At 51.5% G+C, this 22,831-nt stretch overlaps 1 protein-coding gene across 5 annotated transcripts; it reads left to right on the top strand.

The window, feature by feature from the left end:
- The first annotated feature begins 4,689 nt into the window (after window positions 1-4,689).
- On the top strand, window positions 4,690-22,185 carry zmynd11 (zinc finger, MYND-type containing 11). Of its 5 annotated transcripts, XR_009526933.1 has the most exons (17): window positions 4,851-5,039; window positions 9,276-9,411; window positions 10,795-10,954; window positions 11,209-11,232; window positions 11,880-12,041; window positions 12,143-12,220; window positions 12,478-12,570; window positions 12,867-12,954; window positions 13,056-13,111; window positions 13,249-13,326; window positions 14,050-14,169; window positions 14,901-15,353; window positions 15,850-15,924; window positions 16,080-16,379; window positions 17,978-18,163; window positions 19,337-21,702; window positions 21,774-22,185. XR_009526933.1 is itself a non-coding variant. In XM_060058733.1 (16 exons), exons 2-16 carry the CDS (start codon window positions 9,281-9,283, stop codon window positions 19,457-19,459), a joined length of 2,127 nt encoding a protein of 708 aa, XP_059914716.1. In that variant the 5' UTR covers window positions 4,690-4,842; window positions 9,276-9,280; the 3' UTR covers window positions 19,460-22,185. The 5 variants fall into 5 exon arrangements, 4 of the variants coding, with proteins under 4 accessions (XP_059914716.1, XP_059914717.1, XP_059914718.1 ...); XM_060058733.1 differs by lacking the exon at window positions 4,851-5,039 and adding an exon at window positions 4,690-4,842 and having other exon boundaries at window positions 19,337-22,185; XM_060058734.1 differs by having other exon boundaries at window positions 4,850-5,039; window positions 9,281-9,411; window positions 19,337-22,185.
- Window positions 22,186-22,831: the final 646 nt, after the last annotated feature.

Raw genomic sequence — 22,831 nt, 5'->3', positions numbered from 1 at the left:
TCCACCAGCCGGTTCAGGAGGAGTCCGTCTACAGAGGGGCCCCAGAGGAATGAGTGCAAGACTTCGATTGGGAAGCACTTTGTAATGAATGAAGCAGAGTTTTAATTAAACACTGAGGATAGGAACGCTTGCTACCTCTGTAGAACCCGTCCATTGTCCTCGCTTCACTTCAGTTCAGAGAGGCCGGTAATGGAGGGTGACTGCTGTCCTCTCTGACTGTCAGAGAGGACAGCAGGAGAGGAACGTCTTGTTCAGAGTCATGGAGATGCTTTGTAAGATAAGACAGGGACTGACTTTTATTTCTGAATTTCAACAAGGCTGCCTCAAAGGGTAACTTTGGGATCAACCTATTTCCCCACCATTTTGTGTCTTGGTGACTATTGCTGAAAATGTTTTATTAAATTGGTCCTGTATTGAGCGAGAGAGTTCTAGTCGTTATCTGTGTAACAGGCTGCACCGATCTGCTACGGGCAACATAGGGCCTCTGAAGGGCCTGGTTTCTGCCACCGACACGCTCACAACGTCATTATAATTGTCTGACAACTTTATGGAAAGGATTCCTGCTGAGAAAAGTCTGGAAGTTATCCTGAAGCTGAATTGTTTTCCACTTGAAGATTGGCGTTAGGGAGTGAGTTAGGGATACAATTCATTTCATTGCCTCATTAATTCTTCTTCACCATCTGTCTTGTTGCTTGACTGAATCGGTTCTCTTAAAGTCTCAATGTGCAACATTTCATCTCGCTGGTAGCTTAAGGGGCCCACTCAGAGACCAGACTCAAACTAACGGCCTTTATCCGCCCACTCCGTAGCTTCTCGTCTGACCCGTTCGGCAGAAAAGTTGCATTGAAACACACCGCGAAGACCACTGCCAACTACACTGTAGCGCGTACGTTCTGCGCGTGAGTGAGATGCAATAATAATAATAATTCTTCCAAAAGCCTCCAACACAGCTCAACACACCGAACAGATTGGTTTCCGAACTCGTCCGAGTCTCCCCAAACGTTTCAGATGGCCAACTGTTAGGCCGGTGTGTTCCACGCTTTAGAGTGACCTCGACATACCGGTAGCCGATGCTCATCCTAGCTATTTCCTAATGTTACAAAAGAAAATCATATTCGATACATTCTACAAATTAAAAATGCTTTCTACCTCGTACCTCACTCTTTGTTTTAAAAAATCGTACTATCAACACTCCTAAACCCCTCCCACTCACCCTAAACCCCTCCCACTCACCCTAAACCCCTCCCACTCACCCTAAACCCCTCCCACTAACCCTAAACCCCTCCCACTCACCCTAAACCCCTCCCACTAACCCTAAACCCCTCCAACTCACCCTAAACCCCTCCCACTCACCCTAAACCCCTCCAACTCACCCTAAACCCCTCCCACTCACCCTAAACCCCTCCCACTCACCCTAAACCCCTCCCACTCACCCTAAACCCCTCCCACTCACCCTAAACCCTACTCACCCTAAACCCCTCCAACTCACCCTAAACCCCTCCCACTCACCCTAAACCCCTCCCACTCACCCTAAACCCCTCCCACTCACCCTAAACCCCTCCCACTCACCCTAAACCCCTCCCACTCACCCTAAACCCTACTCACCCTAAACCCCTCCCACTCACCCTAAACCCCTCCAACTCACCCTAAACCCCTCCCACTCACCCTAAACCCCTCCCACTCACCCTAAACCCTACTCACCCTAAACCCCTCCCACTCACCCTAAACCCCTCCCACTAACCCTAAACCCCTCCCACTCACCCTAAACCCTACTCACCCTAAACCCCTCCCACTCACCCTAAACCCCTCCCACTAACCCTAAACCCCTCCCACTCACCCTAAACCCCTCCCACTTACTCTAAATCCCTACCACTCACCCTAAACCCCAATCACCCTAAACCCCTCCCACTCACCCTAAACCCCTCCCACTTACTCTAAATCCCTACCACTCACCCTAAACCCCAATCACCCTAAACCCCTCCCACTCACCCTAAACCCCTCCCACTTACTCTAAACCCCTCCCACTCACCCTAAACCCCTCACCCTCACACCACCCAGCCAGCCGAGCTACATCTTTTTTTTGCCAAACATCTATTTTCTGAAGCCCTCCTATGTCTGTTTGCATGTGTGTGTCTGTGTCATTGCATGTGTGTGTGTGTGTGTGTGTGTGTGTGTGTGTGTGTGTGTGTGTGTGTGTGTGTGTGTGTGTGTGTGTGTGTGTGTGTGTGTGCCCATGTGTGTGCATGTTTGTGTTTGTTTCTGTAAATGGATGTACAGAGTCAAAGCACCACAGCACTGTTTGGATTCTGCATCCAGACAGGACCGATAGGAGGGCGGGACCAGGCCGAGATTGGCTGATGCAGGGTTTGACTGGCAGTAGCGGGCAGGGATCCTTTATTCCTGAAGCAAGAGGGAGAAGAGATTTGAACGGGATATCAAAGCAAAGCAGATTTAAGGGCGAGGTCGCTCGTCCTGAGGGGATCGTGTCTCTGACGAGCTGGCCAGGGTTTGAAGGTGTGGCATTCCTAAACGCCCCTGGGGCGGACCCAATGGAGAGGGCTGATAGCTCTCCGTCCGCCTCCGTCAGCCTCTGCGGGCTCCTCAAAGAGATGAGGCTCACCCCATCCACACCTCTGAGGGTCTAATTAGGCATACTTTATAAATTCCATAAAAACATCTAATCAAAGCGTTTTCAGTCCACTCCACCATATTCTTGTTCATCACGTCCCAGAGTAACCTTCTTCTGTTGCCATTTTCCAATTATTTTTCCGCACCACGTTTTTATAATTAGATGCTTAAATCATAACAAGATCAGTCTATCCCGCTTGGGCAGATCTTAAATATTCAATTAAAAACCTGAACAAAACTGTTGTGCTGTCAGCAAACTGCAGGATATTCTCACACAACATGAAGTTCCTCTTTGGAGGTTTACAAGTGTTTTACCAACGCATTTTAATCACCACATATTACAGTGGTACCCAATGTGTAGTGATGAGGTGATGAGGTGATGATGAGGGGATGAGGTGATGAAGTGATGATGAGGGGATGAGGTGATGAGTGCGTGAGGTGATGAAGTGAAGGCAGGGTTAGCCTGGCCACAGAGGAGGTTGTTACTCCACTTAAAGATGAGTTAGAGAGCATCCTCTCGTGACCCCTGACCCCAGGGCTCTGGGACGGGAGCAGTCCGATGCTGGGGGATGTGCTGCAGCATCGTTTCACGAGTGCAGTGGAGCTGACTGAAGTCAGACTGAAGTCAAACATCAGCAGAGTGAGCAGAGGGAGCAGCAGAGTGTATCTGCTGCTCCCTTCATCTCCTTCTCCTGTGGAGCCTCGTGTGAGGAGAACATTAGACGCTTAAGGGTTCTGCTCATAAGTTGCGGTTACATTTATTTCCCAATGTGTAAAATAAGTTAAATTAGAATGGCCCTAAGTAGCCCTCAGACAAGGTTAGGTTAGGTGGAATATTTCTAATTCTTTTTTTTATCTTGAATTAATTACTACCAAACTAGGCGAGACAAACCTCGTTCTCCACTTCGCCTTCTCGTCTTCCCGTGACCGTCCCGTTGAGTGGAACTCTTCCACCATCTAGTGGTTGGTATTTGTAAGTCACATTTAATGCATTTCAAACTCATTTATTATCACTTCATTCATAATTGCTGCGAATTCGTCAATTACTTACTTATAAACGAAGAAACGAAGCAATATTCGTGTGCATTGTCGTTCCATATTTCAAGCATCTTTAAATAATCTTTAGGTCGACAATTGATAGTAGAAATTTCTACCTACCCTCCTTTCATGTGTAATTCGTGGTTGTGCTTTTGATCAATGCGTTAATTGAGTTCATAGATTGATGACACAGAACTATAAATATACAGAATAATTCAGTAATAAATATAAACATTAGCGATCTCTAGGCCAACTGGCTGCCTGGCGTGACAGTTTGGCTGCATCTCCCACCCTCCCCAGCAGGCCTCAGTCACATCATCCCTTCTGGAAGTTGGGGAACTTTTAAACACTTTTAAGTTGCTGTTGTGTGTGTGTGTGTGTGTGTGTGTGTGTGTGTGTGTGTGTGTGTGTGTGTGTGTGTGTGTGTGTGTGTGTGTGTGTGTGTGTGTGTGTGTTTGTGTGATCTGTTTGATATGAACCTCAGTAATCGCTCAAATATCAACTGTTATCTTGATGACACATACAAGGTCTTTGCTGTTGGTCAATCGTAACGGTCCACAATTAATCCTTCTCAAAACAATATGCATAATCCAAATAAGATGCGTAAATGCAAATCTTTCGACATGGGTCCTTATATTAGAGTTGTATTCAGTTCATTTAGTTTTATTTCAATGTACATTTGAATTGTAAATTCATAGTACTGTCCGGATTGTTACTGTCTGACAGACACAATAACTTCTAACAATAACACACATACCATGATATATAACGACCAAAATCATTGTTCTAATGATCTGATAATAATAAAAAATTGTTCATATTAATGGTAATAAATTCATCAGATAAACAGAGATATAGAGCAGAGGAGGTCAGAAGAGGAGGAGAGGAACCAGATCCACATCCAGGAGGGGATTTTCAGAGTGGTCCTCCACCTCCTCGTCCTCCTCCTGAGCGGTCTCCCTCCTCCTGAGCGGTCCTCCTCCTCCTCCTGAGTGGTGCTCCTCATGAGTTGTCCTCCTCCTCCTAAGCCCTCCTCCTGAGCCCTCCTCCTGGTGTTTACCTCCCCGTCAGACCCGACCCTCGTCCCGCTGATCCACCACGGATACCCGGCTGCGAGGCGCCCCACCGCCCTGTGGATCCTCCCGCCGTGTGTGTTTCAGTAGCGCCGCCGCCCCGGTGAGTCTCCGCCCTCACCCCGTCACAGCGCGTTAACCACGCGTTCACAACCCGCTCCGTGACAGGCTGGTGGAGGGCTGAGGAGAGGCAACATGGCGCACACCAAAACAAACCAGTAGCTGCTAGCCGCTAGCTGCTAGCCTCGTTAGCGCGGCGCGTGTCCCCGTGGCGGGCTTTCTCCGTGTCGTCGTGTTCTAGTGAGTACTGTTTTACTACCTTAACCTTAATTTACCTTAACTCTGGTTAACCCGGGATGCTGACTTGCGGGCTGAGGGGGACGTGTCAGACACTGCTAGCGGCTACATCTAGCTTAGCCTAGCCCGCTAGCTGACTAGCCCCCCCAACAGTCCCCCGGGCTGAGACCCGGAGCTCCAGAACCCCGCGGATCGTCTCATCCGAACTTCGTGTTGAAGTTCTTGAAATAACGAAGCGACGCGTTCGAGCTTTGTGTGTGGCGCTTCTCGCTATGATGTAGGCTACGGTGTGCTAACCGTAGCTGACGGGGCCTTTCTGCTCCTTTTGTTGGGGAGAAAAAGCAATAGCCCGCTAAAATGCGGGCTTTCATCGGAACCACGTTCGTGTTTGTGTACGTTGTGCTGCACTTGGATGCAACAACACGTCCTTTATGAAAGGCCGCCGCGCTGTCAGCGGTCAGTGACGTCAACAGGCGGGATGCCCGCGCTAAAGGGTCTTCACCCTAGCCGACTATTTACCTTCACCTGTCCTCCTCGCGGGCACACCAGGTGAGGAGGGCGCGCGGTGCGGCCTGTGTTGATGATTGGCCCCGCCGGATCACACCTTGCCTAATTGGCATATGAGCCCGCAGCTTCGTAATTAGTTGTCATGACAGCTTTTAGTGTCACACTGCGGGGTGGGCTGCAGGGGCGGGGGTGACTCTAGCTGCTGTCGGGGGTTGGGCTGCGGGTAGTCTGAGGGGGGCGGGCTGGGGGTAGTCTGGTGTTAGTCTGGGTGAGGAGGGTGCTGGTGGTAGTCTGGGGGCTGGTGGTAGTCTAGAGGCTGTTGTTAGTCTGGTGGTAGTCTGGGGGCTAGTGGTAGTCTGGTGGTAGTCTGGGGGCTGGTGGTAGTCTAGAGGCTGTTGTTAGTCTGGTGGTAGTCTGGGGGCTGGTGGCAGTCTGGTGGTAGTCTGGGGGCTGGTGGCAGTCTGGTGGTAGTCTGGAGGTGGTCTGGGGACTGGTGGTGGTTTGGTGGTAATCTGACGGTAGTCTGGAGGTAATCTGGTGGTAGTCTGGTGGTAGTCTGGGGGCTAGTGGTAGTCTGCTGGTAGTCTGGTGGTAGTCTGGGGGCTAGTGGTAGTCTGGTGGTAGTCTGGGGGCTAGTGGTAGTCTGGTGGTAGTCTGGGGGCTAGTGGTAGTCTGGTGGTAGTCTGGTGGTAGTCTGGGGGCTAGTGGTAGTCTGGTGGTAGTCTGGGGGCTAGTGGTAGTCTGGGGGCTAGTGGTAGTCTGGTGGTAGTCTGGTGGTAGTCTGGTGGTAGTCTGGGGGCTAGTGGTAGTCTGGTGGTAGTCTGGTGGTAGTCTGGTGGTAGTGGTAGTCTGGTGGTAGTCTGGTGGTAGTGGTAGTCTGGTGGTAGTCTGGGGGCTAGTGGTAGTCTGGTGGTAGTCTGGTGGTAGTCTGGGGGCTAGTGGTAGTCTGGGGGCTAGTGGTAGTCTGGTGGTAGTCTGGTGGTAGTCTGGTGGTAGTGGTAGTCTGGTGGTAGTCTGGGGGCTAGTGGTAGTCTGGTGGTAGTCTGGTGGTAGTCTGGGGGCTAGTGGTAGTCTGGGGGCTAGTGGTAGTCTGGTGGTAGTCTGGTGGTAGTCTGGGGGCTGGTGGTAGTCTGGTGGTAGTCTGGTGGTAGTCAGGTGGCTGGTGTCCTGCATCAACACCCACGCTGGATACCAGGAGCGCCGCTTGCTTGGCGGGGGATACAGAATGCAGATGTCATGACGGTCGGAGGGATCCCGTCCGTGTGTCCGGCGATGGACAGCTGGCCGTGCATGTTATCATACGCCCAGCGAGGATCATGAGGGGTTAGGGACCAACAGCATTTTGATTGCTGTTAATCTGCGTACGCCCAGCCTAAAGGTCCTGGGGCTCATCACCGACTCCCTGAGCAGGCGGCCCTAACCCCTAGCTGCTCCTCTGAGCAGGTCACATGTGCTGCCAGTCTCTCTGTATCAGAGCGCCTGCTGATGGACTGAAGACTGAAGGGATGTGATGGAATGTGACACACAACAGGTCCATCACACATGTCTCACCCTGAATGGATCGCAGCCTTTATGTTGAGCTATACCTCCTAACAGGCTCAGGGTGGGTTCCGAACAGGCTCAGGGTGGGTTCCTAAGAGACTCAGGGTGGGTTCCTAACAGACTCTGGATGGGTTCCTAACAGGCTCAACAGGCTCAGGGTGGGTTCCTAACAGACTCTGGGTGGGTTCCTAACGGGCTCAACAGGCTCAGGGTGGGTTCCTAACAGGCTCAGGGTGGGTTCCTAACAGGCTCAGGGTGGGTTCCTAACAGGCTCAGGGTGGGTTCCTAACAGGCTCAGGGTGGGTTCCTAACAGGCTCAGGGTGGGTTCCTATACTTCCTAACAGACTCTGGGTGGGTTCCTAACAGGCTCAGGGTGGGTTCCTAACAGGCTCAGGGTGGGTTCCTAACAGGCTCAGGGTGGGTACCTAACAGGCTCAGGGTGGGTTCACTAGCACCCTGGTTCCTCCACTTGCACCCTCGGCCTCCACTAGCCCCCTGAGACCTCAACTAAACCCCCTGAGGCCTCCACTAGCACCCTGGGGCCTCCACTAGCACCCTGGGGCCCCCACTAGCACCCTGGGGCCTCCACTAGCCCCCTGAGGCCTCCACTAGCCCCCTGAGGCCCCCCCTAGCCCCCTGAGGCCCCCCCTAGCCCCCTGAGGCCTCCTTCAGCGTGCGTGTTGGCCGGTCTCCGGGGGTATTAAACCTGGGGGATTATGATGGGTTCTGCCGTGGTGCAGATTTATGAAACCAACAACTGAGGTAAACCTTGGATTAGAGTTTAAAGTGCAGACGGAGTAGGGCCCGGGGCAGCGACAGGCGGCAGGCCTCTGGAGGCTCCTGGAGGGCTCTGGGTGAATCCACCGGCTCAGGCGGTCGTCCCCCGGGGGGCCTCGTTCTGTACAGGTGGACCAATTAGAAGCCCTTCGATGTTTTGGCGGGTCCATGTGGAGTGGAACTACCGGGGAGGTCTTTAAACGTAGAAAACAATGAGGTCGCTCGCCCTCCCTCTCCCTCTGTCTCAGGATACTTCTGGCTCTAGCTGTTAGACTCGGCTTGGTTGGTGTAATTTAAATGTCATTTATGTGGTTTGAGGTATCCTAGAGCACTAGGTAGGTAGTACTAGGGCTGGGTATTGCCAGGTACCTCACAATTAAATTAAATTCGATTCTTTAGGTCTTGAATTGATTTGATTTTGATTTGATTTTGATCCAATTGCTTCGATATCGATTCGATAATGCGTGCAGATGACAAAAATACCTAAATATTATTTAGAATTAACCATTTAAAAATTAATTAACCATTTCGTCGTGCTTTAACTAGGCCTTTTTTTTTTTTTGGATGCAAGCTATAATTACGTTTTGGTACAGCACCTCTTCATTCTGTACAAGGATGAGCGAATTTTCTCGTTTTTAAATGAAAACAACCTACCTATCATTCGCTGCCGCTGGAAAAAATAAAATACAAAAATAAAATAAATTCCCTACCTACCCATGACCTCAACTGACAACCAACAGGAACCAAACTTTTTTTTTTTTTAGGCCCTAGCAAAAAGGGAATACAACATTGTATAGTACTGTTCCTGGGCTAAACTTGCAGCATAAAAGTAATGATCATAACATGGACAAATGTAAAAGGGCATGTTCATTTAGGCATACTCGCTGCCAGATTACAATGACTGAGTATGTTTCTTTTTCTTTTCTTTTCTTTTTTTAATGGAAATTCTGAATCGATATTGAATTGAGAACAAATAAATTCCAGTGCATTGATGAATCGATATGGGCAACTATGTACCATTGCATGTTATGTTCCCTATCAAGCTATGTATCTAGCATGCTTAATACCTAGTGGGCTATGTTCCAGCATGCTATCTTTCCTGGTGAGCTACATTCCCTGCTGTTCTATGTATCCACCAGCCTGCAATGTAGGGCTGGTGGATTAATCGGATTTGATTGTGATTTCGATTTTAGCGTCAAATGATCACAAAACTAGTATAATCAAGCTTCTAGCTCTATCGTGCTTTGTATATTAACATGCATGCTTTGTATATTAACATGCTGGTATCCTAGCATGCTATGTATCCCAGGGTACTATGTATCCTAACATAATACCCCAGTGTGCTGCGTACCCTAGCGTGCTTGTTCCCGTCGGCAGAGCTAACGCTAGCTGGGCTTTGTGTCCTGCTGCAGCTCAGATGAATAAGGAAGTGATGTCGCGGGCGGTGAGGAAGCGGCAGGCGGACCCCAAGGTGGTCCAGTACGTGTGGGCCGCCATTGAGGTCATCCGCAACCAGAAGCAGATCGCCAACATGGACCGCATCTCCAAGTAAGCCCCCACCCACCACTGCATCGGCCCTGGTCCACCACCAACACCACCAACGTCATAACACCAGCAACACAACCTCTGCTACCGCCACCACCAACGGCAACACCATCACCACCACCCTCACTAGAACCACCAACACCATCACCACCACCCTCACTAGAACCACCAACACCACCAGCAGCACCAACACCAGCAACACCACCACCACCACCACCCTCACTACAACCACCAACCCCACCAGCAGCACCAACACCACCACCACCACCGCCACCCTCACTACAACCACCAACCCCACCAGCAGCACCAACACCACCACCACCACCGCCACCCTCACTACAACCACCAACACCACCAGCAGCACCAACACCACCACCACCACCGCCACCCTCACTACAACCACCAACGCCACCAGCAACAGCAACAACACCACCTACTCCCCCAACAGCCCCAACAGCCCCAGCACCCCCACCACCAACCCCACCTAAACCACCTACTCCAACACCAACAGCACCACCAACTCCGCCACCAGCACAACCACCATCAACACCACCAACACCAACTACACCACCAACACCAGGTGTGATTCTGAGCCGGTTCATAACCTGCCCCCGGGGGACAGAAATGTGGGCGTGTCCTCCCGCATGTATGATGGACAGATGCCTACCCCCCCCCCCCCCCCCCCCCCAGTTGTGTGTACCGAGGGGCTGATCTGTCAATCAAACAGATTGAGGGAGAATGATGTCCCTCTGATCATGTAAAGGTCTTCCACGCTGGTGGTGAAATAGGTTAACGTTCACATTCACCCATTCATCGCAAACCCACACACCAACATGCCTTCACTGCCAGCCGACCATCATGTGGGGTGTTGGTGCCTTGCTCACTGAACCCTTGACACAGCGGTTCTCAGACAGCCTTTGTGCGAATGTGACACGAGATGTTTGTGAGGGGGTGATCCCGTGGAGGGTGAATCCTCACTCCATACCCTTGGTGAGGATAACGGGGGTCTTGTGTGGGGGTGCGGATGATTGATTATGGATCACCGGTGAACAAAGCGCTCGGCGGGCCGCTAGTCTGCGGCCCACCTCGCCGGCTGGCTGCACTCTCCCCGCTGTCTGGGTGGCTGTTGTCACGGCAACGGAGGGTGCCGCGGAACCTTGAATCACCCTCTGAGAGAGAGAGAGAGAGAGAGAGAGAGAGAGAGAGAGAGAGAGAGAGAGAGAGAGAGAGAGAGAGAGAGAGAGAGAGAGAGAGAGAGAGAGAGAGAGAGAGAGAGAGAGAGAGAGAGAGAGAGAGAGAGAGAGAGAGAGAGAGAGAGAGAGAGAGAGAGAGAGGGGCCTGGGGGGGTGTCCTGCCTCCCCTCCACTCAGCGCTGTCTCCCTGCAGGTACCTGAGCCGGGTGTTCGGGATGCACCCCAAGGAGACGGGCCGGCAGCTCAGCCTGGCGGTGAAGGACGGGCTGGTGGTGGAGACCCTCACCGTGGGCTGCAAGGGCTCCAAGGCCGGCATAGAGCAGGAGGGCTACTGGCTGCCCGGGGACGAGATGGTGAGACCCCCGCCACGCACACACAGAAACACACAGACATGCAGGGAAACACACACACACAGAAACGCACATGCATGCAGAGAAACACACACAAGCGCACACTGTGTGCTTGTGTGTGTTTCTCTGCATGCATGTGCGTTTCTGTGTGTGTTTGTGTGTGTGCCACACACACAAACAAACACGCATGCAGAGAAACACACACAGTGCACCATGAGGTTCGGTTAACCCTTGTGTTATCTCTCTTGTAACCACAGGAACCCAAGGCAGAGGGCAGCAAGGTAAGGCCGTTTACACCCTCCTGACTGACTGGTTGACTGGCTGAATGTTGGACCAGTGTGTTTAATCCAAGTAGTAGTGGTAGTCAGAGTGAGTGTTGGGTGGTGGCCGGGGGCGTGGCCGGTTGAGATGAATCAAACCTGGGTCACCAAAGACATGTTGGCACAGTGTCGGCGGGTCACCTGACCTGAGTCACCTGACCTGAGTCACCTGACCGGCGGGCCGCCTGGCTGGAGACGGGAGGTGAAGACATCATTGTCTGGTCACCCCGGGGGGGGGGGGGGGGTGTTATATTGCTGTATATTTTCCTAGTGTGTGTGATTAATGTGGTTATATATATATATATATATATATATATATATATATATATATATATATATATATATATATATATATATATATATATATATAAATGTGTATATTTGTCCTTGTGTGCGTGGTTGAGGCGTGATTTCACTTGAACCACCGATTTTAAACACAACTTACGCAATCATTGACCTTTCATAGGTGTGTTTTGTGTTGCACTTTAGTGTGTGCGTGTTAGACTTAACTGTGTTTCTGTGTGTCACAGTTTCAGCCAGAGGTCAGGGCGTCGGTGGGGGGTTGACTCAGTGTGTGTGTGTGTGTGTGTGTGTGTGTGTGTGTGCAGGACTGGGAGGCTGAGGACCATGACTGGTACTGCTTCCAGTGCCACCTGCCGGGGGAGGTGGTGTCCTGTGACGGCTGCTTCAGGGTCTACCACCTCAAGTGTCTGGGGGAGACGGACAAGACCAGGGACCCCCACACCCAGTGGCACTGCCTCGTCTGCAGGGTACCGCCTGTCTGTCTCTCACCTGTCTCCCTGACCTGTCTGTTAGCTGTCTGTCTAGTAACTGTCTCTGACCTGTCTCTCTCTGACCTGTCTGTGTGCAGGGCAGTAAAAAGAAGATTCTGAGTAAACAGGAGATGTGTAGATATCTGCGCTTCATCGTCACGCGCATGAAGGAGAGGGTGAGCACACACACACACACACGCGTGCGGTGAAATGGAAATAAAACCCTCCCTGTGTTGGGAGCAGAGTGAGACCCTCTCAAACTTGTTCTCTGACGGCCGGTTATGATGTTGAAGACGTTGTTACCACGTCTAAAACGTTCAATTAAAAAAAAAAAAAAAAAGTGGATCTCTGGCCCATTATAAAATCAAGCAGTACATTTATGGGCGTCTCTCCCTCCCTCTCTCCCCCCCTCCTCCCCCCTCCCTCCCTCCAGGCGGTGGATCTGAATAAGAAGGGGAAAGACACCAAACACCCAATGTACAAACGGCTGATCCACACGGCCCTGGACGTCACCAACATACAGGAGGTACCGCTACACAACTACACTGCTACACAATAACACTACTACACAACTACACCGCCACATAACTACACTGCTACACAACTACAATGCTACACAGTTACAATTTCACTACACTGTTACACAACTACACTGCTACACTGTTGCACTGCTACACAACTACACTGCTACACTGTTACACAACTACACAACTACACTGAACACCCTCACTTTTACACGACTACTTTGTTACACCTCACTGTAACCAGGTGGAACAAGGTCAATGAACTGTTACTAAGTGTGTGTGTGTGTGTGTGTGTCAGAACCTGTCTGAGGGGCGCTACAAGAACTTCGAGGAGTTCAAGGCGGACGCCCAGCAGATCGTCCACAACACGGCCATCTTGTTCGGAGGTGGGCAGGAGCCTCTACTGTCTGAGTACCAGTGGTGTGTTGTGCACTGTGGACGCGGGCTTACTTTAGTGTGTGTGTGTGTGTGTGTGTGTGTGTTGCAGTGCACAGCGACCAGGCTGAGATCGCCCGGCTGCTCTACAGCGACACTTGTCACGAGGTACAGCTCTCCCACTGACCTTATAGAGCAGTAGGCTGGAGCCGATGTTGCACACTACGACCCGTCTCTTGAGGCAGTGCTCTGTCTGATACATCTCTCTCTTCTCTCCTCCCTCCCTCTCCCCCAACTCATTCTAGCTGAATGAGTTGATGTTGTGTAAGAACTGCTTCTACCTGTCAAACGCCCGGCCGGACAACTGGTTCTGCTACCCCTGTGTGAGTACCCGCCCTGACTCTCTCTCTCTCTCTCTCTCTCTCTCTCTGTGTGTGTGTGCACACACCTTGACCCTCAGTACACACAGACACACCCATGGTCGCCAAAGGGAGGCAGACGCTAACGCTAGGTTGAAGCAGATGCTAGGTTGAGGTAGACCAGGGCTCACCAACCTTTTTGAACCTGAGAACTACTTCATGGGCACTGAGTCAAAAGAAGGGCACCCAGTTTGATACACTCTTCTGAAATAACAAATTTGCTCAGTTTGCCTTTAGTTATATATTATTATTAATGATTAATGAGACTCATCTACTGATCATGTTAATGATTTCTCACAATAATTATCAACAATGACTTAAAAAGGGTGGGAAAGAGTTGTTCATGAATGAGTTGTGCTATTTTTTAGAACAGGCCTGCGCACACACACACCCTGACCCTCAGTACACACAGACGCCAAAGGGAGGCAGACGCTAACACTAGGTTGAAGCAGACGCTAACACTAGGTTGAAGCAGACGCTAACACTAGGTTGAAGCAGACGCTAACACTAGGTTGAAGCAGACGCTAACACTAGGTTGAAGCAGACGCTAACACTAGGTTGAAGCAGACGCTAACACTAGGTTGAAGCAGACGCTAACACTAGGTTGAAGCAGGCGCTAACACTAGGTTGAAGCAGACGCTAGCGCTAGGTTTAAAGAGATGCTAACGCTAGGGGTTTCCTCTGCAGAGCCCGGTCCATGAGGTGGTGTGGGCCAAGATGAAGGGGTTCGGCTACTGGCCGGCCAAGGTGTTGCAGCGCGAGGACAACCAGGTGGACGTCCGCTTCTTCGGCCACCAGCACCAGAGGTTAGCACCATGGTTAGCGCGTGGCTAGCAGAACGCTAGTTAGCATAGCCTGTTGTTAACCTTGATTTTTATTGCTAACATACTGTTTCTAAGCAAAGAACTTGTTATCAGTTGCTGTTTTAAAACATGCTAGTAGAGTGCTAGTTAGCATACACACCTTCTCAAGTATGCGAGGGGTGCTCATTGTTTATAAAAATCACAATAATATAAATCGTTGGTTGACGTTTGGGTCGTTCAGAATCAAATGTACACATGGGAAGGCTCTAGAAAGATTCCTCTTGAAAATATTGAAGAATAGCTGTAATCAGTGGTAGCCATTAGTCCGGTGTAGCTAGAATGCTAGCTATAACCAGAGGTAGCCATGAGCCCAGTTTAGCTAGAAGGCTAGCTGTAACCAGAGGCAGCCATGAGCCCAGTGTAGCTAGAAGGCTGGCTGTAACCAGAGCTAGCCATTAGCCCAGCATAGATAGAACGCTAGCTGTAACCAGAGGTAGCCATTAGCCCAGTGTAGCTAGAAGGCTAGCTGTAACCAGAGGTAGCCATTAGCTAGAAGTGCTAGTGGGGCCCAGAGGTAGCCATTAGCCCAGTGTAGCTAGAAGGCTAGCGGGGACCAGAGCTAGCCGAACGCAGCCAGCCCGGGTCCAGCGTTCCCAGAGCTGCTGACGGTCCGGCTCCGGTTCCTGCTAGCACCCGGGGGGCTAAATTTCCCCCCCGTCCCTCTCGACCAATGGGAGCAGGGCATGGATCCCGGCGGACAACATCCAGGACATCAAGGTGAGCGTGCAGCAGCTGCAGGTGAAGCGCAGCAACGGCTGGAAGAAGGCCTGCGAAGAGCTGCAGCTCTACCAGCGCTTCCTGCGCGAGGGGCGCTACTGGAAGACCAAGGTGGAGGAGGTGGAGGAGGAGGAGGGCGGCCCGCCGGCACAGGACCTGGAGGAGGAGCCGGAGGACGTGGAGGACGTGGAGGAGGTGGAGGAAGAGGAGGACGAAGAGGAGGAGGAGAAGAGAGGCCAGGAGAAGAAGCAGAGGCAGGGGGGCCTGAGGCAGACGGCTGGTCAGGAGGAGAGCGGTGGAGGAGGAGGAGGAGGAGGAGCTGGAGGTGGTGGAGGGGGTGGAGCGAGGACGGAGAGGACGGACGAGGCGGAGTCCAGCATCTCCTCCACCAGCAACGAGCAGATCAGACATGTGAGTTCACTGTGGAGAACCACCAGGCTTTAGCATCACATGGTAACACCACATGGCAACATCACATGGTAAAATCACATGGTAACACCACGCTTCAGCATCACAGGGTAGCATCACAGGGCAACATCACATGGCAACATCACATGGTAAAATCACGCATTAGCATCACATATTAGCATCACACGGTAACATCACGCTTTAGTATTACATATTAGCATCACAGGTTTACATCATATTCTAGCATCACATGGTAACATCCCAAAGCTGGGAACCATCATGAGCTGGTCACTAGCATCACATGGTAGCTATCACGTAGCTACGTGACTCTACTTGGTAGCTACCACGTGACGCTAGTGCCCAGCTCATGCTGGCTTCCAGCACCCAGGGAGCGGCATGGGGTCGGTCCAGTCCACCACACACCATCGAGCCAATGACCTGTAGCCTCTCTCAGCGCCCTGTGTCCTCATTGGATGACTGTGTGCTGATGTCATCACAGCTCAAAGGATGTCAGGAGCCCAAAGCCAAGAAGAGCCGTCGCAGTCAGGCAGTGGAGCCCAAAGAAGAGCCCGCAGTGAGTCACACGCACACGCACACGCACACACACACACACACACACACACACACACACACACACACACACACACACACACACACACACCTAAAGACACATCAGTCAGATTAAGTCACCCCCTCCAACTCGTCCTTCACCACCTCCCCCTCCCCCAGGACCCTGAGCCAGAGATGGAGGCGGTGAGCTCCAGCCAGCAGGAGGTCCCGGCCTCATCCTGCGTGGCCCCGCCCCCGGAGCGTCTGTCGGTGTCCACCCAGACGCGGCGGGGCCCCGGGGGGCCGGGGGGCGCGGCCCCGCCCCGGACCCTGCAGCGCGGCACGCAGACGGCCAACGACGGCGCCTGCCACAACCTCTGCCACGAGAAGTACACCAAGATCTTCACCGACGTCAAGGAGATGATGAAGGCCGACAACAAGAGGGAGACGGAGCGGGTGGTCAGGGAGGCCCTGGAGAAGGTGAGGGGAGGGGGAGGGGGCACTGGAGAAGGTGAGGGAGAGGGAGGGAGGGGGAGGGAGGCCCTGGAGAAGGTGAGGGGAGGGGGAGGGGGCACTGGAGAAGGTGAGGCGAGGGAGGGAGGGAGGGGTGAGTTGGGGGAGGTTACTCCAGTGGTCTGTCTGTCTGTCGGTCTGTGAGATCATGTGGTTGGTCTCTCTCTGATGTGGTTGGTGTCTCTCTCTCTGATGTGGTTGGTGTCTCTCTGTAATGTGGTTGGTGTCACTCTCTCTGATGTGGTTGGCGTCTCTCTCTCTCTCTGATGTGGTTGGTCTCTTTCTGATGTGGTTGGTCTCTCTCTCTCTCTCTCTCTCTCTCTCTCTGATGTGGTTGGTCTCTTTCTATGATGTGGTTGGTCTCTCTCTCTGATGTGGTTGGATGTCTTTCTAAGATGTGGTTGGTCTCTCTCTGATGTGGTTGGTCTCTCTGATGTGGTTGGTGTCTCTCTCTCTCTCTCTCTGATGTGGTTGGCGTCTCTCTCTCTGATGTGGTTGGTCTCTCTCTGATGTGGTTGGTGTCTCTCTGATGTGGTTGGTCTCTCTCTGTAATGTGGTTGGTGTCACTCTCTCTCTCTGATGTGGTTGGTGTCTCTCTCTCTCTCTGATGTGGTTGGTCTCTCTCTGATGTGGTTGGTGTCACTCTCTCTCTCTCTGATGTGGTTGGCGTCTCTCTCTCTCTCTCTCTGATGTGGTTGGTCTCTCTCTCTGATGTGGTTGGTCTCTCTCTGATGTGGTTGGTGTCTCTCTGATGTGGTTGGTGTCACTCTCTCTCTGATGTGGTTGGTCTCTCTCTGATGTGGTTGGTGTCTCTCTGATGTGGTTGGTGTCTCTCTGATGTGGTTGGTGTCACTCTCTCTCTCTCTCTCTCTGATGTGGTTGGTGTCTCTCTCTCTCTGATATGGTTGGTCTCTCTCTGATGTGGTTGGTGTCTCTCTGATATGTGGTTGGTCTCTCTCTGTAATGTGGTTGGTGTCACTCTCTCTCTGATGTGGTTGGTGTCTCTCTCTCTCTCTGATGTGGTTGGTCTCTCTCTGATGTGGTTGGTGTCTCTCTCTGTAATGTGGTTGGTGGCACTCTCTCTCTCTGATGTGGTTGGTGTCACTCTCTCTCTCTCTGATGTGGTTGGCGTCTCTCTCTCTCTCTCTGATGTGGTTGGTCTCTCTCTGATGTGGTTGGTCTCTCTCTGATGTGGTTGGTGTCTCTCTGATGTGGTTGGTGTCACTCTCTCTCTGATGTGGTTGGTCTCTCTCTGATGTGGTTGGTGTCTCTCTGATGTGGTTGGTGTCTCTCTGATGTGGTTGGTGTCACTCTCTCTCTCTGATGTGGTTGGTGTGTCTCTCTCTCTCTGATGTGGTTGGTCTCTCTCTGATGTGGTTGGTGTCTCTCTGATGTGGTTGGTGTCTCTCTCTGTAATGTGGTTGGTGGCACTCTCTCTCTCTGATGTGGTTGGTGTCACTCTCTCTCTCTGATGTGGTTGGCGTCTCTCTCTCTCTCTCTGATGTGGTTGGTCTCTCTCTCTGATGTGGTTGGTCTCTCTCTGATATGGTTGGTGTCTCTCCCAGCTGCGGGGGGAGATGGAGGAGGAGAAGCGCCAGGCAGTCAGCAAGGCGGTGGGCGTGACCCAGGGCGAGGTGGACAGGAAGTGTAAGCAGATGAAGGAGAAGTGCAAGGAGGAGCTGGTGGAGGAGGTGAAGAAGATGGTGACCCAACACAAGCAGCTCATCTCCCAGACCAAGAAGAAGCAGTGGGTGAGTGGGGCTAAGGCCTGGGCCTGGGGCTGGGGCCTGGGGCTAAGGCCTGGGGCTAAGGCCTGGGGCTAAGGCCTGGGGCTAAGGCCTGGGGCTAAGGCCTGGGGCTAAGGCCTGGGGCTAAGGCCTGGGGCTAAGGCCTGGGGCTGGGGCTAAGGCCTGGGGCTGGGGCTAAGGCCTGGGGCTGGGGCTAAGGCCGGTGCTAATGGTGTGTTCCGGATGCCTCGTACGCCACACCGTTGTTTCACTGGTTGTGTCGTGTGGCAGTGTTAAAGGTGTCATCCTGGTTGTGTTGCAGTGCTAAAAAAGTGTGTGGTGGTTTTGATGTAGCGGTGTGCTCTGGTTGCGTTGCAGTGCTATAACAGTGTTAACAGCTGTGTAGGGCTGAACGATTTGGGGAAATAATTAAATTTGCTCTTATTTTGAACAATATTGCGATTGCGATTTAACATGTGATTTTGAATTGATTAAGTTCCTTATGTTCTGTATTATTCACTAAAAAAGCAATTAATCATTCTTTAGTATGACCAACACAACATTGGAAGCAGTCAACATATAAACTGCTCTTTCCTTTAGGCAAGGCCAATGTGTTGAGATGAATTGATATTATAACATTTATTTAACTATTGAATTGTAAAAGAAAAGTAAATATAAATCTTGCTGATTTCCAGTCAGTAACACTTTCTCACAGCCTTTGCGATTTGCATATCACTATTACATCGCGATTACTATTTGAATTTGATTAATCGTTCAGCCCTAGTTGTGTAGTGGTTGTGTTGCAGTGTGTAACAGTGTTGTGGTTGTGTCGCAGTGTGTAACAACAGTGTGGTGGTTGTGTTGCAGTGTGTAACAGTGTTGTGGTTGTGTCGCAGTGTGGTGGTTGTGTTGCAGTGTGTAACAGTGTTGTGGTTGTGTCGCAGTGTGGTGGTTGTGTTGCAGTGTGTAACAGTGTTGTGGTTGTGTCGCAGTGTGTAACAACAGTGTGGTGGTTGTGTTGCAGTGTGTAACAGTGTTGTGGTTGTGTCGCAGTGTGTAACAGTGTGGTGGTTGTGTTGCAGTGTGTAACAGTGTTGTGTGGTGGTTGTGTAGCAGTGAGTAACAGTGTGGTGGATGTGTTGCAGTGTTTAACAGCGTTGTGTTACAGTGTGTAACAGTGTGGTGGTTGTGTTGCAGTGCTATAACTGCGAGGAGGAGGCCATGTACCACTGCTGCTGGAACACGTCCTACTGCTCCATCAAGTGCCAGCAGGAGCACTGGCACGCCGACCACAAGCGCACCTGCCGCCGCAAGAGATGAAACAGTCTCCTCCCTGAGCCCCGCCCCTCCCCTCTGAAACATTGCGGACCCCCCGTGTGTCCGGAGAGAACAGGACGTTGTTCTCCCTCCTATCCAGCGTTCAGCTCTTTGATCTTTTATTTAACGGACCCATTTACCCAGAGTTCAGTGCGTTTCCCCCTTCCTCTAATCATGGACAGTTCAGAGCATGGCTCAAGATGATGTGATCTAAACGTGTGGTTTTTAATTTAGCTTTCTTTTCTTACGTGCTCCTTTCAAACTGGTGTCCGATGACGTGTTATTTAAGTGTGTAGTAACGAGCTAATGAGCATTAACTACATTTTATTACCTGGATTTTGTAAACACTTTTCTTATTGTGATGCGACGTGGCGGCCATCTTGAGCGGAGGCGGAGACTTGGTTCTCCGCGGCGTCCGATTGGCTCCTCCTCCATCTATAGATGTATATAAATATCAACGGCCAGATTTTAACAGTGACATTTAATCATTAACAGCGTATTCACCCAGAATAATCTTCCTTTTTATTTTTATTTTAATAACGACATGAATAGCACCTTTTATCCTTTTTTCCTTTTTTGTGTTTTTCGATTTCTACTGAAAAGTCACTTAAATCACTTATTGAGATTGGGAACAGGGTTTTTAAAGTTGGCCTTAGAGGTGCAGACAGAGAGTAATCTTCCATTTGATGTGTCCGCACATGTAAGGGTCGGATCCCGATGGACATCGATACGAATCAAAGACGACGTTGGACATGTTCCGTAGAGTTTATGTTTTCACTCGTCTGTGCGGATTATTTGTATTTCTTGATCATCTCGTCAAACGAAGCATTTCAACCGACGGAATGAAGAGCAGACGTTGGACTGAGCGCTGCCTATCTCGGGAGTCCAGAGGAGCCGTGTTCTTGGCGTGTCCTCGGCGTGTTCTCATGGCGCTCTCGGTCCGGGCGGAGGGAGGAGCCTGAGGACGGACCAACCCTTGGTGGCGGTGAAGGCGTGTCTGGGGGGGGGTCCGGGCGCCTCTCTCAGACGGAGCGAGGGGAGCGTCTCGGTTCACACTCCCTCCTCCGTGTGGACTCTGTGTTTTTCTACCTGACGACGGCGGCGATCTAATCGCCTTTTAATGTTGGGGGCGCCGCTCCGAGGGGGCGGAGCCCTGGTCGGTCGGGGGCGTTGCCGCTCCGCGTTGATGACTTCGGACCGGAGGACGAAGGCTCTGCCCTTTTTAACTTTCTCCCCCCGGTTGTTGGACCCCACCCCCCAGCCCCTCCCTCCCGGAGAGTTTCCTTGGAAACGGACCTGACCCGGTACACCTTGAGGATTAGTCTACGCCCGGCGCTGGCGTCTCTCTGTTGTACAGGTGAGCTACGGAGAGGTCCCGCCCACACGTGGACTACGGACCCCGCCCCTCCAGCGGGTCTACTGCAGGCCCCTCACCACCACGCGGTCCGCTCCGGTCCGCTCCGGTCCGCTCCGGTCCAGGTGGTCCACGCGGTCCGCTCCGCTCCGGTCCAGCCGGCCGCGCTGCCACAGCTTAGCAATCATCTGAACAGACTCATGTGTTGTCTTGTGTTTGTGAACCGTCAAATCATCATCATTTTGTTTTTTTTAATCAACTTTGCACTACATGTAAATAAAATCTATATGACCTGATTGGTTTCAAAAATGGCGGTCATCCTGAGGGCGCCAGGGGAGGCCGGAGGGCGTTATGTTTTGACCTGTGTGGCATGTTTAGGCGTGGTCGTCGTGGCGACTCGTGTTTGTTTGGGCATGCGTTGCGTTCGTACTCTGCGTTTTGTGGCCGCCATCTTGGAGGTCCGTCACAGTTAAACTGTTACAACCTTTATTTTAGTCGACTCTTTCACTCAACCGGATAGAAAAACGCTTCTTTTGGTTCTCGTTTCTGATTTTGCAAATGAAGTTTTTTATATTTTTTCTCGTTTTGGAGCGATCAAAAAGATTTTTGTCGGGATTTGTTCACGATTGTGTCGAGGTCGGTGTAGGTTGCTGACGACGTTGCCTGTCATGTGACAGGATTACTGCATGGTCGCCATTTCTATTCTGTCCCGCTCTTCATACCAGACCGTAGACCGCACACCGCAAATACCGACGAGTTGTCGAACACGTCCTCAGGAGTAGCGAGGGGTCACACCCGACTGTCTGTGTGGTCCGCGTGTTGCCGTATGACGCTCGTTGGGGGGTTTATCGGTCGATGATGTCATCGTGGGACGGATATCAGTCGGTTATCGGTCGGTGATGTCATCGTGGGACGGATATCAGTCGGTTATCGGTCGGTGATGTCATTGTGGGTCGGTTATAGGTCGGGGATGTCATCGTGGGTCGGTTATCGGTCGGTGATGTCATCACGGGTCGATTATCAGTCGGTTATCGGTCGGTGATGTCATCACTGGTTGTTTATCTGTCGGTGATTTAATCGCGGGTCGCTACTCTGCATCGCTTCGGATGACATCAGTGATGAATTGGCATGGGGGGAGGCGGTCTTGGGGTGGGAGGCGGTCTTGGGGTGGGAGGCGGTCTTGGCCTCTGGCGGCCATCTAGTGAGGCGAGGTGTAAAGTAGGACATGCTGTCTTCTGTTCATATGTAAACTATTAACCGTGGCTTAACATTTTCTATGCTCCTGCCATCCTTTCTGTTCCAGCATTAGCTAGCAATATGTATAGAAATATATTATTCTATGTGCTGCCATGGACAAATAAATGTATCAACAAGTCATGCTTCTCTTCGTCTCGACTTCTCTGCCCCAACACCACTGGTGGAGCAAGGCACCAACACTGCCAGGGTTAGGGGTCCTATTCCCTGTCTAGCTCCACTGGTAGAGCAAGGCACTCACACTGCAGGGGTTAGGGGTCTTATTCCCTGTGTAGGGAATAGAATCCTTAAACACCACTGTGATCCTAACCCGTAGCGATCTCCGCTCAACCAGATGGTTGGAGGAGGTATTGGACATTAAACTCGCACGACGAGAACACGCCCACCATGAGCAGGAATTGATCCGGGTCGGCAGCTCTCCAGTCAGCAGGAGTGACCGCTGCACCACCGAGACCCTGAGTACACAGTCTGATTTACGTTTGACATTAAATATGTCAAATAGATGGAGATCGATACATTAACTTACTCGACAATCTTCGAGATTGAGAGTTTAAATTCCCTCGACGCCTTGGTGTTATCGAAGTGACCAACATGAGCGTTACTCGAACCCACGTCCCCCTGGCTCTGCTCCATCCTAACCGAGGCTGCGAAGTTATAATAGTAATGGTGCGTAGTTTGAGTAAGAGGAGGTGCAGTTGGTCATTGGAGTCTCTCAGCTCTGGTATATATCTGTGGCTGGTGGAATAGACAAAAAGACAAAGCAAACA

This window comes from Gadus macrocephalus, chromosome 8 (genome assembly GCF_031168955.1).
Source record: "Gadus macrocephalus chromosome 8, ASM3116895v1".
Classification (NCBI taxonomy): Eukaryota; Metazoa; Chordata; class Actinopteri; order Gadiformes; family Gadidae; genus Gadus; species Gadus macrocephalus.
Note: the sequence above shows the minus strand (reverse complement) of the source record. Positions and strands in the feature narration are given on the sequence as shown.

Excerpts from the sequence above, each read along its gene's own strand:
- zmynd11 (XM_060058733.1), top strand. The coding sequence starts at position 9,281 with ATGAATAAGGAAGTGATGTCGCGGGCGGTGAGGAAGCGGCAGGCGGAC. Across the intron at positions 9,412-10,794 it reads AACATGGACCGCATCTCCAA|GTACCTGAGCCGGGTGTTCG; the intron begins GTAAGCCCCCAC and ends GTCTCCCTGCAG. Across the intron at positions 10,955-11,208 it reads GGCTGCCCGGGGACGAGATG|GAACCCAAGGCAGAGGGCAG; the intron begins GTGAGACCCCCG and ends TTGTAACCACAG.